At 54.8% G+C, this 14,524-nt stretch overlaps 2 protein-coding genes across 4 annotated transcripts; both read left to right on the top strand.

The window, feature by feature from the left end:
• The first annotated feature begins 114 nt into the window (after nucleotides 1–114).
• Nucleotides 115–5,391, top strand: LOC145513960 (uncharacterized). 2 transcript variants are annotated; one of them, XM_081511041.1, is made up of 3 exons: nucleotides 115–3,776; nucleotides 4,176–4,488; nucleotides 4,745–5,391. In XM_081511041.1, exons 1-3 carry the CDS (start codon nucleotides 3,540–3,542, stop codon nucleotides 5,365–5,367), a joined length of 1,173 nt encoding a protein of 390 aa, XP_081367167.1. In that variant the 5' UTR covers nucleotides 115–3,539; the 3' UTR covers nucleotides 5,368–5,391. The 2 variants fall into 2 exon arrangements, with proteins under 2 accessions (XP_081367167.1, XP_081367166.1); XM_081511040.1 differs by having other exon boundaries at nucleotides 326–3,776; nucleotides 4,796–5,391.
• A 2,576-nt stretch (nucleotides 5,392–7,967) lies between these two features.
• LOC145513942 (uncharacterized) lies at nucleotides 7,968–13,034 on the top strand. Of its 2 annotated transcripts, none has more exons than XM_081511012.1 (3): nucleotides 7,968–11,419; nucleotides 11,819–12,131; nucleotides 12,439–13,034. In XM_081511012.1, exons 1-3 carry the CDS (start codon nucleotides 11,183–11,185, stop codon nucleotides 13,008–13,010), a joined length of 1,122 nt encoding a protein of 373 aa, XP_081367138.1. In that variant the 5' UTR covers nucleotides 7,968–11,182; the 3' UTR covers nucleotides 13,011–13,034. The 2 variants fall into 2 exon arrangements, with proteins under 2 accessions (XP_081367138.1, XP_081367136.1); XM_081511010.1 differs by having other exon boundaries at nucleotides 12,388–13,034.
• Nucleotides 13,035–14,524: the final 1,490 nt, after the last annotated feature.

Raw genomic sequence — 14,524 nt, 5'->3', positions numbered from 1 at the left:
CAGGACGAGAGCTCGTCTTCCCCTGGCTTCCAACGTCAGGCCCGGCCCTGGGCCCCGATTGGGCACTGCCCCAGTCCGGAGCCAATCACAGTGGCCAGGGAGGTGGAACGCACCGATTGGCCAGGGCCAGGTCATGTGACCATGCTCCCCAGGAAACTCAAATATTACCAAGATTCCCTAACAAACCAATGAACAAAATTATCCAGTAAAGGCAAACCGTACTTTTTAATGAGGCCAATGTCACAGAAAAAAAAAAAAATGCTTCACAATGAACTGCTCAAGGAAGCTACTAAATAAACTTTCAGAAAAGTTAAGTCGTTTTTTTTTTTTTTTTAATAGGGTGACGGAGAGCTATACCTTTCCCATCTATGTGAATTTAGGTTTAAACTAGATTTCCCTTGGCTATTATATAAGACAAAAAACCCCACATCACCCCCTTTCACTCCCCCCACCCCCAAAAAGTGTTTTAGTCTATTGAGTTTTTGTGTCCTCAGTTGTGTCTGATTCACGGCAACTCACGAACTCTACACAGCCAGGCTCTTCCGTCCATGGAATTCAGGGCAATTTTTTTCTGTCACAGTAAATGCCCACCCTGGGTGATCCAAAGGCAAGGGCTCAGAGGCTCCTGAGAGACTAACTCCTTTCAGCTGAGCACAGAGCTGGCTCCTCACTGGGATGCCTGTGGCCTGGGGCTCCCAGAGGGGAGAGCAGCACTCGCCCCACCGTGTGGTCACTGCTGGAAGTGCAGGCTGCTCCTCACTCCCCCTTGACAGTGTCCCTGAGGGCAGAACAGTGTGAATCTATCTACTCAAGGTGGAAATGCAAACTCCGATGCAACCAAACTTCCCACAAGGTCTCCAAAACCACTCAGGAACAGGGAATTGGAAACTGCAGGGCATGACATGAATGGAGATGGAGGCTTGACACCTTACACCGAGTTCACTTCCAGTTATCCCTAGACAAAGTTTCCATGAAAACTTGTCACAAATCTAGAAGAACAATGAGCAGAAACCGGACACGTGCTTTGAGTCTTCACACACAAAACTAAAAGGCAGTCCACAAAACAACCCAGAGAATACAGTGGACTTTGCAAAATCAAAGATATCTACTGTGGGAAAGACCTCATTACAAAAGCAAAAGACAGGTCATACATCGCGAGACGAATGAGTGGAAACACAAAGCTTCTCAAGGACGTGTCTCCAAACAGACAAAGAACACCAACACAACAAGCCTGTGAAAACTAGGGAAAGGTCTGAAGGGACACCAGACTGAGGAAGACACACACAGAGTATCCCGGATGATGTCCAGCACTGAGGGCCTGAAGAAACAACAGTCTAGTTGCACTCCCTCAGGCCTGTGTGACCCTGGATGAGGCCTCTGTTTCCCGGTGGCTCTGAGAGATGGACAGGGAGGAAGGGGAAGAGAAATCACTTGCACTTCTAATACTCACAGCAAAGTCTTCCAATGAGAAGGGAATTATCACCCCCACTGACAATGCCATTCACTGAAGTGATACCCACGAGTCCATCTAACCCAGAAGGGAAGGAAGGACCTGTTCTCACAAAACGGCGAGAGATGGAAGAAAGAAGATCAAGCCCACACCAATCACTGGAAAGAGAAGCTGTGCTCAGGGCTTGAAAGAATTCCTATTGGGAAAATGATGTCACAGCCCCACAAGGCAATCCACAGCTTCGATGCTATTCCTCCCAAAATGCCAATGCATTTTCGCACCGAACAAAGAATTGCAAAAGGGGTTACGGAAACAGAAAAGAGCCTAAATTGTCAATACAATCCGACGAAAAAGCCCCGATACGGACATCCAAGGTTGTGTGAAAGGAAATTAGACGACCAAACTAGGATCCTCAGGAGAGTATCGGAGAAGGCGATGGCGACCCACTCCAGTACTCTTGCCTGGAAAATGCCCTGGACGGAGGAGCCTGGTAGGCTGCAGGCCATGGGGTCGCGCAGAGTCAGACACGACTGAAGTGACTTAGCCGCAGCGGCAGCAGCAGGACGGTATGCTATTGGGAATACAACAACACACACAGATCCAGATCGATGGAATAAAGTTGAGGGTCCAGAAACAAACCCCGGCATCCATGGTCAACTCATCTCTGACACAGAAGGGGAGAATATCCAAATGGGAACAAGAAAGCCTCTTCAATCAATGTCCATGGGAAAACCAGACAGCTACATCTGAAGAACGCTATTGGTTTTGATCTCACACCACCTCAATATCGGGGAAAAACCTCACCCTAAAGACTGATGTCATGAGATAGCTAGAAAGAAGCGTAGGTCAAAGGCTCCTTAACATCAGAGTCTCCTTGCCATTTGCTGGGCGGAGGTAGAAATGGGTCTCTTCAAGTAAGGGGAAGAGGGAAACCAAGTACACCAATGGGTTTCCATCCAATGGAACCTCTTCACAACAGAGAAGCTAAGCATTCACAAATGCAAAAGATAGGAAACGGAACATGAGAGACTCCTTGCAAGTGGTGTATCTGAGAAGGGGTTCATATGGAAAGAGACGAAGAATGCACAGCACTCAGATTCCAAGAAACACCACCACCACCCTTGACCCTTCCCCCATGACCAACTCCGACCTAAAGCCTTTCTCTCCCTCTAACCTATCCCTAAAACATAACCCTCATCTAATCATATACATGGGCATTCCTAGCATCCATCCATCCACACACGAGAGAGAAAGAGGAAGGCACAGACTGAATCGAGAAAGGAAAAGAGAGGGACACAGCCAGAGAGAGACACGGAACCAAAGAGAGGAAAGGAGTCGATGGTCCAGACTTTTCATCAATCTGTCTCGAAGGTAGAAGCAATGACAGCGCCCATCCACCCCAGAAGGGGGAAAAGGACGGAAGGTTTGGAGAGGAAAAGACAAGAACGCAGGGAGCCATTAGAAGCTCAGCCACCCGCAGAAGCCGAGCTGGGACACTTGAACAGAATCTCAATGGAAACAGAGGACCAGAAAGTTGGCTACTCTTTTCTATAAGAGAGGGAGACCTTCGAGTCTTCCTTTCGGTCCTCCAACTTGCATGCGGGGTCTCAAAACAGTCAGGAGGGGGAGTGCCTTTTCCTGGGTACCACGGCGCATCCAGGCCTCGTTCTGCCCCATTCTGTGCTGTGTCAGCCCTGGATGGCGTCTTTCTTTCTGAAGTCTCAGCGCACAAGCTCCACGTGATATCGGCCCCAGGTGGAGAGGCATGGAGCTGCTCGTAGGCCGACAGACCTAGGAAACAGATGGGAGAATGACCCCCACTCTGCAGATGGAGAGACTGGGGAAACCCTGAGGGGCATATGCTTGTCCAGGGCCACACCACTTATGAGAAGAAGGAGCCTGGTCTGAGAGCAGCGGGGTCCTCGGAGCTCAGGCCCTGGCTGCACCCAGGCCTCCCCAGGGCTGTGGGCTGGGCTGTGTGGCTGTCACTGTGCCTGCACATGGCCTAAGGGGGGTGGTCGAGCAGTCAGAAACCCAGAGATTCCCTTGGGAAGTTTTGGGGAAGGGACCTCAGCACGAACCCCAGGAAATGATGTCACCTGCCGGCAACAGAACCCAACAGAACCCGCAACCCGGGTATCCAGGCCTCCAGAGCGGAGAGGAGCCCCCAGCCAGATCACTTGCTGCCAGGATGTTCTGCTGTTTGCCCCTGCCCAGAGGCCGGGGCCTCAGGAAAGCTCACAGGCAGTGTGCGTGGGCACCCTGTCGACGTTGGCTCAGGGCACCCCCGAGAGGCCTCTGGCCCTTTGCCCGGAGAAACAGAAAGGTAACACGGGGAGCCCCAGGCGGGGCCAGGCCACCTCTCCCATGCCACCCGGAAACACCGGGTCCTTTGCCTGTGTGTGTGGATGCGGGTTTCTCGGGGTGTGTCTCCCTCAAGGAAGCCCAGGCGGATGTGGGGTCAGAAGCCTGTGGACAAGTTGTGTCCACACCCCAGGGGAGAGCAGGCTGGGTGGGATGGGGAGAGTGCGGGCAGCGCCGGCCGCCCAGGCTGACCTCACACCCTCAGGTGGGTCTCTTTCCTCCCGGGTGGGGATCTGAGCAGACACACGTCTCTGACCCTTCTGGGAAGAGAAGTTCGAGCAGGCAGAAGCAGCGGCTCCACTGGCCAGGCCCAGCTCGGAAAACTCCCAGCACGGCTGGCTGACGGTCACTGTCGTTGCAGAGCTTCCCACGTGATGAGGCCGAGGACGGGGACACCCCGTCCACCTCCCGGAGGGAGGGGTCGGAGCACCACCCCCCCGCCCGTGAGGCCCAGTGCAGGCTCCAGGTGAGCGTGCCCACGGAGGCATCAGCCCCACCGGGGGCGAAGCGGAGGCGGGGAAGGCCTGCTGCCGAGACACCGCCCAGGATACACCCGGCGGCCCAGTCTGAGGCTGCCACGGAGCTCAGCACACCCGGCTCCGACCCAGAGTCCCGAGAACCCCGGCCTCTGAGGCAGCAGGAGGACCTGGAGCCCAGCACGCCAGAGCACAGAGGTGAGGACGCTGGGGCTGGTGCACGGGAGTGTGTGGGGAGGGGGTGCTGAGCTACACAGGGACGAGTCCCCGAAAGATGCTGCTGGGCCTGCAGCAAGCGCTGGCCTCACACCCCCACCCCCATCTTGCACACTTCAGTCCCAAAAGACATCCGACCCGGGGTATTCTTTGGGAATCTCTTGGAAGCTTTCTGTCCCGGGATACGCACATGCCAAGGCTGGCCTGTGGGCAAACTTTGCTTCTCCCCCGGCTCTAGCACTGGCCTCCAACTGGAACCAGGCTCTACTTCCCAGACCTGTCCCTACAGAGGTGGTGGCTCCAGGTGCAGGACCCAGGGATCCACCGAGGCCAGATGGAGAACCGAGACTTGCCCTCGCAGAGACACCAGGCCAGCTGGGTACTGGCCAGCACACCGGGCAGATCGGATCTCCGTGCCTGCAGGACCCCCAGCCCCAGGCACTGATGTCCCACCCCCTCAGCCAGAACCTCCACCTCCACGTGCACCTGTACCTGCTCGGGCTTTGGCAGGAGAACCCGAGGCAGAGGCGGAGTCACCGCCTCGGCAGGGAGAGCCTGCCCTGGCTCCCGCGCAACACCCAGACGCCGACGATGACTCACCCGCCCCTGCAGGAAGAACGAGCCCCCGCTCTGGACAGAGACCCAGAGCCCTTGCCGGAAACACCACGTCCAGGGGAGCGGTCGGCTCTGCAGCCTCCATCCCTGTCTGCTCACCGTGGAGGCCGGCAACTCCGTCTGCCCCCAGGGGACATGGAGTTCCTTTCCCCTGAACTGCTTTGCATTTGGTTTGTTTCCACCTTTCTGGTGATGTTTCATTTTTTGTATGGTTTCCTGTATTTCTCTTGGTTAAGTTGGGATTAGTAAACTTTTTCATCATTGTTGCAATTTGGGAACACTGTTGTGTAACTCTGGTGATACTGTGTTACCATCACCACTTTGTAGTTTCAGACCCGTTCGATCTTTATGCCCCACCCCCCAACAAAGCCTGGATTCAAGGCAAGCACGCCCTGTTCATCCCTCCCCCCGATCCTGAACACAACTTCACCTTTTCTTTCTGCATTCCTTCCTATATTCTTGGTGTCCCCAATCAATGACTCTCAGTGAAATGACTGAAGGAGTTTTTTTCGGACTCTCCACCTACTGTAAGACTCCATTGGAGAGTTCTCATTTTTATGTCATTTGAACTAGCCTTTGATAGCTGAAAGGACGGTGTACGTCCTTTCAAGATATCATGTGCCAAACGAAGCCCTTTTGGCAAATGCCATCATTATCTCCAGGCAGGCATTGCTGTTTGAAGGGTGACATCTCAGCCAGAAGGCAGAGGCTGAGCTCCTCTTGTTGCACCAGCTCCCAAAAGAAGCCAGGAAAGGGAGCTGGAACAACAAACCACCCCAACGCCCAGGAAAGCGTTCTTCACGACAGAAGGCTAGAAAATGACCCAACAACCTTGTGGCCCAGAACCCCTCTAGAAAAATCACTGTTCCATAAAAAAGAGAAACACATGGGAAGTTCCAAGGAGAGGCAATGCCCATGGCCAGTGTACTTTAGAGACGGCCTGACCGCTCCGGGGAAGACACGCACCGACGGAACCCCTTGGGAAACAGCAGTGATAGTCCTCACCGTCGTAAGGGTTTCCTCTGGGGACAACCTGCCCTGGGCACCACATGAGGGAGCAGACCGGCTTCTCTTCCTCTGCCCCCACACCATTCACTCATGAAGGCAGCTCAGGTGTTCTCATGCCCTGCCTGCCTGCCTGCCTGCCTGGCTCATCCGTGAGCTGTGCCCACCTCCAGGGCAGGACTCCACCTTCTCCTCTCTGTGTACCGTGAATCTGCACACAGTGGGCTTTCAGAACCTTAGGAGACTTGAGCCATTCCCACTGGAGCCAGAACCCTCCCCAGGAAGGAAAACAGCTGTGGAGTCATTTTGGCCCCAGCACTGGTTCCCAAACCCTGGCGGCTCCTACAGCCTCTACGGTGTGAAGAGGGAGGTCCCTTTTGACAGAGCTTTCCGGCTGTCAGATCTAAGCTGTTGTTTCCCTGTCAGCTGTGTCTCTTCCGTTGCAGCCAGGTGGGCCACGCTGCTCCAAAGGAGCTCACAAGCTGAGTGGCAAGGGAGGTATTGAGAGGACAGGGATGGCTACAACGTGCTGCAAACTGAGTGAGGGTCCCCACAATCCTCAGCAAAGGTCTGTGGTGTGCAAGTGGGGAGTAGAGGGCCCCCAAGTTCCAAAGGAAGGGAGGTACTCGGGAGCTAAAGCCCTTGGCTGCTGTGGTAGCAGCTGCAGATGGCAGCTCGTCCACAGTGCACTTCGAATGAGGTCATATGAGCGGGACTCTGGAAATGGCTCCGAAATCCAGAGAAAGGGGTCAGGGTATGTGGGAATCCGGCGGGGGTGGGGGGTGGATGAAGGAAGGTGTCCTTCCCCTCTCCAGTGCAATTTGGTTTGGTGAGTCTCAAAGCTACCAGATGGCACTTCCCAAGTCAGGCCCCCGCAGGAATCAGGGTGGGCTGCGTGCCTCGGCCCCTGCCACAGGGACAAGCCACACCAGTGGCCTCCCTGAGCTCAAATGGCCGGATCTGGGGGTTCTGTCTGGGTGCACACCTCCTTGCTGTGGCCAAGTTCCCCCCTTCTCTGAGCACCAGCTTCATCCTCTCGAAGGAGGACATCGATTGCTACCTTGGCACGTTACTCTCTTCATCCTGTGAAGACTCATTAGGCTTATCCTACAATTACTAGCTGGCCCGAAGAGATATCTCCTGAATCCAGATTAAGCTGGAGTCTCCCAGGCTCATCTGGCATGTCTTCCCTGAAGTCTGCCAAAACCCACACCCTTGCATTTCCAGGGACTCCCCTTAGCCAGCTGGGCAGAAAACCCAGCATGCTTCAAACAAGCTGACAGACAAGCGGGAGAGGACTCACGGGCAGACGGCCTCCCTCAGGTCTCGGGTGGAGCTCTGGGACCACAGCAGCAACGGGCCATCCCAGCCCCTGGGCTCAGCAGCGCCCTCATTCTCAGGCCGGCGGCTCTGCCCTGAGGGGAGCAGGAAGGTCACCAACTGCCGCAGGCGGACCTCAAGCCCCTCCCACTGCTGGAGCCTGACCTCCCCCGGCCCCACCCCTTCCCCTACCCCAGCAGGACGAGAGCTCGTCTTCCCCTGGCTTCCAACGTCAGGCCCGGCCCTGGGCCCCGATTGGGCACTGCCCCAGTCCGGAGCCAATCACAGTGGCCAGGGAGGTGGAACGCACCGATTGGCCAGGGCCAGGTCATGTGACCATGCTCCCCAGGAAACTCAAATATTACCAAGATTCCCTAACAAACCAATGAACAAAATTATCCAGTAAAGGCAAACCGTACTTTTTAATGAGGCCAATGTCACAGAAAAAAAAAAAAATGCTTCACAATGAACTGCTCAAGGAAGCTACTAAATAAACTTTCAGAAAAGTTAAGTCGTTTTTTTTTTTTTTTTAATAGGGTGACGGAGAGCTATACCTTTCCCATCTATGTGAATTTAGGTTTAAACTAGATTTCCCTTGGCTATTATATAAGACAAAAAACCCCACATCACCCCCTTTCACTCCCCCCACCCCCAAAAAGTGTTTTAGTCTATTGAGTTTTTGTGTCCTCAGTTGTGTCTGATTCACGGCAACTCACGAACTCTACACAGCCAGGCTCTTCCGTCCATGGAATTCAGGGCAATTTTTTTCTGTCACAGTAAATGCCCACCCTGGGTGATCCAAAGGCAAGGGCTCAGAGGCTCCTGAGAGACTAACTCCTTTCAGCTGAGCACAGAGCTGGCTCCTCACTGGGATGCCTGTGGCCTGGGGCTCCCAGAGGGGAGAGCAGCACTCGCCCCACCGTGTGGTCACTGCTGGAAGTGCAGGCTGCTCCTCACTCCCCCTTGACAGTGTCCCTGAGGGCAGAACAGTGTGAATCTATCTACTCAAGGTGGAAATGCAAACTCCGATGCAACCAAACTTCCCACAAGGTCTCCAAAACCACTCAGGAACAGGGAATTGGAAACTGCAGGGCATGACATGAATGGAGATGGAGGCTTGACACCTTACACCGAGTTCACTTCCAGTTATCCCTAGACAAAGTTTCCATGAAAACTTGTCACAAATCTAGAAGAACAATGAGCAGAAACCGGACACGTGCTTTGAGTCTTCACACACAAAACTAAAAGGCAGTCCACAAAACAACCCAGAGAATACAGTGGACTTTGCAAAATCAAAGATATCTACTGTGGGAAAGACCTCATTACAAAAGCAAAAGACAGGTCATACATCGCGAGACGAATGAGTGGAAACACAAAGCTTCTCAAGGACGTGTCTCCAAACAGACAAAGAACACCAACACAACAAGCCTGTGAAAACTAGGGAAAGGTCTGAAGGGACACCAGACTGAGGAAGACACACACAGAGTATCCCGGATGATGTCCAGCACTGAGGGCCTGAAGAAACAACAGTCTAGTTGCACTCCCTCAGGCCTGTGTGACCCTGGATGAGGCCTCTGTTTCCCGGTGGCTCTGAGAGATGGACAGGGAGGAAGGGGAAGAGAAATCACTTGCACTTCTAATACTCACAGCAAAGTCTTCCAATGAGAAGGGAATTATTACCCCCACTGACAATGCCATTCACTGAAGTGATACCCACGAGTCCATCTAACCCAGAAGGGAAGGAAGGACCTGTTCTCACAAAACGGCGAGAGATGGAAGAAAGAAGATCAAGCCCACACCAATCACTGGAAAGAGAAGCTGTGCTCAGGGCTTGAAAGAATTCCTATTGGGAAAATGATGTCACAGCCCCACAAGGCAATCCACAGCTTCGATGCTATTCCTCCCAAAATGCCAATGCATTTTCGCACCGAACAAAGAATTGCAAAAGGGGTTACGGAAACAGAAAAGAGCCTAAATTGTCAATACAATCCGACGAAAAAGCCCCGATACGGACATCCAAGGTTGTGTGAAAGGAAATTAGACGACCAAACTAGGATCCTCAGGAGAGTATCGGAGAAGGCGATGGCGACCCACTCCAGTACTCTTGCCTGGAAAATGCCCTGGACGGAGGAGCCTGGTAGGCTGCAGGCCATGGGGTCGCGCAGAGTCAGACACGACTGAAGTGACTTAGCCGCAGCGGCAGCAGCAGGACGGTATGCTATTGGGAATACAACAACACACACAGATCCAGATCGATGGAATAAAGTTGAGGGTCCAGAAACAAACCCCGGCATCCATGGTCAACTCATCTCTGACACAGAAGGGGAGAATATCCAAATGGGAACAAGAAAGCCTCTTCAATCAATGTCCATGGGAAAACCAGACAGCTACATCTGAAGAACGCTATTGGTTTTGATCTCACACCACCTCAATATCGGGGAAAAACCTCACCCTAAAGACTGATGTCATGAGATAGCTAGAAAGAAGCGTAGGTCAAAGGCTCCTTAACATCAGAGTCTCCTTGCCATTTGCTGGGCGGAGGTAGAAATGGGTCTCTTCAAGTAAGGGGAAGAGGGAAACCAAGTACACCAATGGGTTTCCATCCAATGGAACCTCTTCACAACAGAGAAGCTAAGCATTCACAAATGCAAAAGATAGGAAACGGAACATGAGAGACTCCTTGCAAGTGGTGTATCTGAGAAGGGGTTCATATGGAAAGAGACGAAGAATGCACAGCACTCAGATTCCAAGAAACACCACCACCACCCTTGACCCTTCCCCCATGACCAACTCCGACCTAAAGCCTTTCTCTCCCTCTAACCTATCCCTAAAACATAACCCTCATCTAATCATATACATGGGCATTCCTAGCATCCATCCATCCACACACGAGAGAGAAAGAGGAAGGCACAGACTGAATCGAGAAAGGAAAAGAGAGGGACACAGCCAGAGAGAGACACGGAACCAAAGAGAGGAAAGGAGTCGATGGTCCAGACTTTTCATCAATCTGTCTCGAAGGTAGAAGCAATGACAGCGCCCATCCACCCCAGAAGGGGGAAAAGGACGGAAGGTTTGGAGAGGAAAAGACAAGAACGCAGGGAGCCATTAGAAGCTCAGCCACCCGCAGAAGCCGAGCTGGGACACTTGAACAGAATCTCAATGGAAACAGAGGACCAGAAAGTTGGCTACTCTTTTCTATAAGAGAGGGAGACCTTCGAGTCTTCCTTTCGGTCCTCCAACTTGCATGCGGGGTCTCAAAACAGTCAGGAGGGGGAGTGCCTTTTCCTGGGTACCACGGCGCATCCAGGCCTCGTTCTGCCCCATTCTGTGCTGTGTCAGCCCTGGATGGCGTCTTTCTTTCTGAAGTCTCAGCGCACAAGCTCCACGTGATATCGGCCCCAGGTGGAGAGGCATGGAGCTGCTCGTAGGCCGACAGACCTAGGAAACAGATGGGAGAATGACCCCCACTCTGCAGATGGAGAGACTGGGGAAACCCTGAGGGGCATATGCTTGTCCAGGGCCACACCACTTATGAGAAGAAGGAGCCTGGTCTGAGAGCAGCGGGGTCCTCGGAGCTCAGGCCCTGGCTGCACCCAGGCCTCCCCAGGGCTGTGGGCTGGGCTGTGTGGCTGTCACTGTGCCTGCACATGGCCTAAGGGGGGTGGTCGAGCAGTCAGAAACCCAGAGATTCCCTTGGGAAGTTTTGGGGAAGGGACCTCAGCACGAACCCCAGGAAATGATGTCACCTGCCGGCAACAGAACCCAACAGAACCCGCAACCCGGGTATCCAGGCCTCCAGAGCGGAGAGGAGCCCCCAGCCAGATCACTTGCTGCCAGGATGTTCTGCTGTTTGCCCCTGCCCAGAGGCCGGGGCCTCAGGAAAGCTCACAGGCAGTGTGCGTGGGCACCCTGTCGACGTTGGCTCAGGGCACCCCCGAGAGGCCTCTGGCCCTTTGCCCGGAGAAACAGAAAGGTAACACGGGGAGCCCCAGGCGGGGCCAGGCCACCTCTCCCATGCCACCCGGAAACACCGGGTCCTTTGCCTGTGTGTGTGGATGCGGGTTTCTCGGGGTGTGTCTCCCTCAAGGAAGCCCAGGCGGATGTGGGGTCAGAAGCCTGTGGACAAGTTGTGTCCACACCCCAGGGGAGAGCAGGCTGGGTGGGATGGGGAGAGTGCGGGCAGCGCCGGCCGCCCAGGCTGACCTCACACCCTCAGGTGGGTCTCTTTCCTCCCGGGTGGGGATCTGAGCAGACACACGTCTCTGACCCTTCTGGGAAGAGAAGTTCGAGCAGGCAGAAGCAGCGGCTCCACTGGCCAGGCCCAGCTCGGAAAACTCCCAGCACGGCTGGCTGACGGTCACTGTCGTTGCAGAGCTTCCCACGTGATGAGGCCGAGGACGGGGACACCCCGTCCACCTCCCGGAGGGAGGGGTCGGAGCACCACCCCCCCGCCCGTGAGGCCCAGTGCAGGCTCCAGGTGAGCGTGCCCACGGAGGCATCAGCCCCACCGGGGGCGAAGCGGAGGCGGGGAAGGCCTGCTGCCGAGACACCGCCCAGGATACACCCGGCGGCCCAGTCTGAGGCTGCCACGGAGCTCAGCACACCCGGCTCCGACCCAGAGTCCCGAGAACCCCGGCCTCTGAGGCAGCAGGAGGACCTGGAGCCCAGCACGCCAGAGCACAGAGGTGAGGACGCTGGGGCTGGTGCACGGGAGTGTGTGGGGAGGGGGTGCTGAGCTACACAGGGACGAGTCCCCGAAAGATGCTGCTGGGCCTGCAGCAAGCGCTGGCCTCACACCCCCACCCCCATCTTGCACACTTCAGTCCCAAAAGACATCCGACCCGGGGTATTCTTTGGGAATCTCTTGGAAGCTTTCTGTCCCGGGATACGCACATGCCAAGGCTGGCCTGTGGGCAAACTTTGCTTCTCCCCCGGCTCTAGCACTGGCCTCCAACTGGAACCAGGCTCTACTTCCCAGACCTGTCCCTACAGAGGTGGTGGCTCCAGGTGCAGGACCCAGGGATCCACCGAGGCCAGATGGAGAACCGAGACTTGCCCTCGCAGAGACACCAGGCCAGCTGGGTACTGGCCAGCACACCGGGCAGATCGGATCTCCGTGCCTGCAGGACCCCCAGCCCCAGGCACTGATGTCCCACCCCCTCAGCCAGAACCTCCACCTCCACGTGCACCTGTACCTGCTCGGGCTTTGGCAGGAGAACCCGAGGCAGAGGCGGAGTCACCGCCTCGGCAGGGAGAGCCTGCCCTGGCTCCCGCGCAACACCCAGACGCCGACGATGACTCACCCGCCCCTGCAGGAAGAACGAGCCCCCGCTCTGGACAGAGACCCAGAGCCCTTGCCGGAAACACCACGTCCAGGGGAGCGGTCGGCTCTGCAGCCTCCATCCCTGTCTGCTCACCGTGGAGGCCGGCAACTCCGTCTGCCCCCAGGGGACATGGAGTTCCTTTCCCCTGAACTGCTTTGCATTTGGTTTGTTTCCACCTTTCTGGTGATGTTTCATTTTTTGTATGGTTTCCTGTATTTCTCTTGGTTAAGTTGGGATTAGTAAACTTTTTCATCATTGTTGCAATTTGGGAACACTGTTGTGTAACTCTGGTGATACTGTGTTACCATCACCACTTTGTAGTTTCAGACCCGTTCGATCTTTATGCCCCACCCCCCAACAAAGCCTGGATTCAAGGCAAGCACGCCCTGTTCATCCCTCCCCCCGATCCTGAACACAACTTCACCTTTTCTTTCTGCATTCCTTCCTATATTCTTGGTGTCCCCAATCAATGACTCTCAGTGAAATGACTGAAGGAGTTTTTTTCGGACTCTCCACCTACTGTAAGACTCCATTGGAGAGTTCTCATTTTTATGTCATTTGAACTAGCCTTTGATAGCTGAAAGGACGGTGTACGTCCTTTCAAGATATCATGTGCCAAACGAAGCCCTTTTGGCAAATGCCATCATTATCTCCAGGCAGGCATTGCTGTTTGAAGGGTGACATCTCAGCCAGAAGGCAGAGGCTGAGCTCCTCTTGTTGCACCAGCTCCCAAAAGAAGCCAGGAAAGGGAGCTGGAACAACAAACCACCCCAACGCCCAGGAAAGCGTTCTTCACGACAGAAGGCTAGAAAATGACCCAACAACCTTGTGGCCCAGAACCCCTCTAGAAAAATCACTGTTCCATAAAAAAGAGAAACACATGGGAAGTTCCAAGGAGAGGCAATGCCCATGGCCAGTGTACTTTAGAGACGGCCTGACCGCTCCGGGGAAGACACGCACCGATGGAACCCCTTGGGAAACAGCAGTGATAGTCCTCACCGTCGTAAGGGTTTCCTCTGGGGACAACCTGCCCTGGGCACCACATGAGGGAGCAGACCGGCTTCTCTTCCTCTGCCCCCACACCGTTCACTCATGAAGGCAGCTCAGGTGTTCTCATGCCCTGCCTGCCTGCCTGCCTGCCTGGCTCATCCGTGAGCTGTGCCCACCTCCAGGGCAGGACTCCACCTTCTCCTCTCTGTGTACCGTGAATCTGCACACAGTGGGCTTTCAGAACCTTAGGAGACTTGAGCCATTCCCACTGGAGCCAGAACCCTCCCCAGGAAGGAAAACAGCTGTGGAGTCATTTTGGCCCCAGCACTGGTTCCCAAACCCTGGCGGCTCCTACAGCCTCTACGGTGTGAAGAGGGAGGTCCCTTTTGACAGAGCTTTCCGGCTGTCAGATCTAAGCTGTTGTTTCCCTGTCAGCTGTGTCTCTTCCGTTGCAGCCAGGTGGGCCACGCTGCTCCAAAGGAGCTCACAAGCTGAGTGGCAAGGGAGGTATTGAGAGGACAGGGATGGCTACAACGTGCTGCAAACTGAGTGAGGGTCCCCACAATCCTCAGCAAAGGTCTGTGGTGTGCAAGTGGGGAGTAGAGGGCCCCCAAGTTCCAAAGGAAGGGAGGTACTCGGGAGCTAAAGCCCTTGGCTGCTGTGGTAGCAGCTGCAGATGGCAGCTCGTCCACAGTGCACTTCGAATGAGGTCATATGAGCGGGACTCTGGAAATGGCTCCGAAATCCAGAGAAAGGGGTCAGGG

This window comes from Giraffa tippelskirchi, chromosome 7 (assembly GCF_054371585.1).
Source record: "Giraffa tippelskirchi isolate mGirTip1 chromosome 7, T2T-mGirTip1v1.2.pri, whole genome shotgun sequence".
Classification (NCBI taxonomy): domain Eukaryota; kingdom Metazoa; phylum Chordata; class Mammalia; order Artiodactyla; family Giraffidae; genus Giraffa; species Giraffa tippelskirchi.
The sequence above is the reverse complement of the archived record's forward strand: the minus strand, read 5'-3'. Positions and strand labels throughout refer to the sequence as shown.

What these genes read in the sequence shown, in the direction of transcription:
- LOC145513960 (XM_081511041.1), top strand. Translation starts at nt 3,540, where the DNA reads ATGATGTCACCTGCCGGCAACAGAACCCAACAGAACCCGCAACCCGGG. An exon ending in TTGCCCGGAGAAACAGAAAG is followed by an intron (nt 3,777 to 4,175) that starts GTAACACGGGGA and finishes CTGTCGTTGCAG; the next exon opens with AGCTTCCCACGTGATGAGGC. An exon ending in CAGCACGCCAGAGCACAGAG is followed by an intron (nt 4,489 to 4,744) that starts GTGAGGACGCTG and finishes CCCCGGCTCTAG; the next exon opens with CACTGGCCTCCAACTGGAAC.
- LOC145513942 (XM_081511010.1), top strand. Translation starts at nt 11,183, where the DNA reads ATGATGTCACCTGCCGGCAACAGAACCCAACAGAACCCGCAACCCGGG. An exon ending in TTGCCCGGAGAAACAGAAAG is followed by an intron (nt 11,420 to 11,818) that starts GTAACACGGGGA and finishes CTGTCGTTGCAG; the next exon opens with AGCTTCCCACGTGATGAGGC. An exon ending in CAGCACGCCAGAGCACAGAG is followed by an intron (nt 12,132 to 12,387) that starts GTGAGGACGCTG and finishes CCCCGGCTCTAG; the next exon opens with CACTGGCCTCCAACTGGAAC.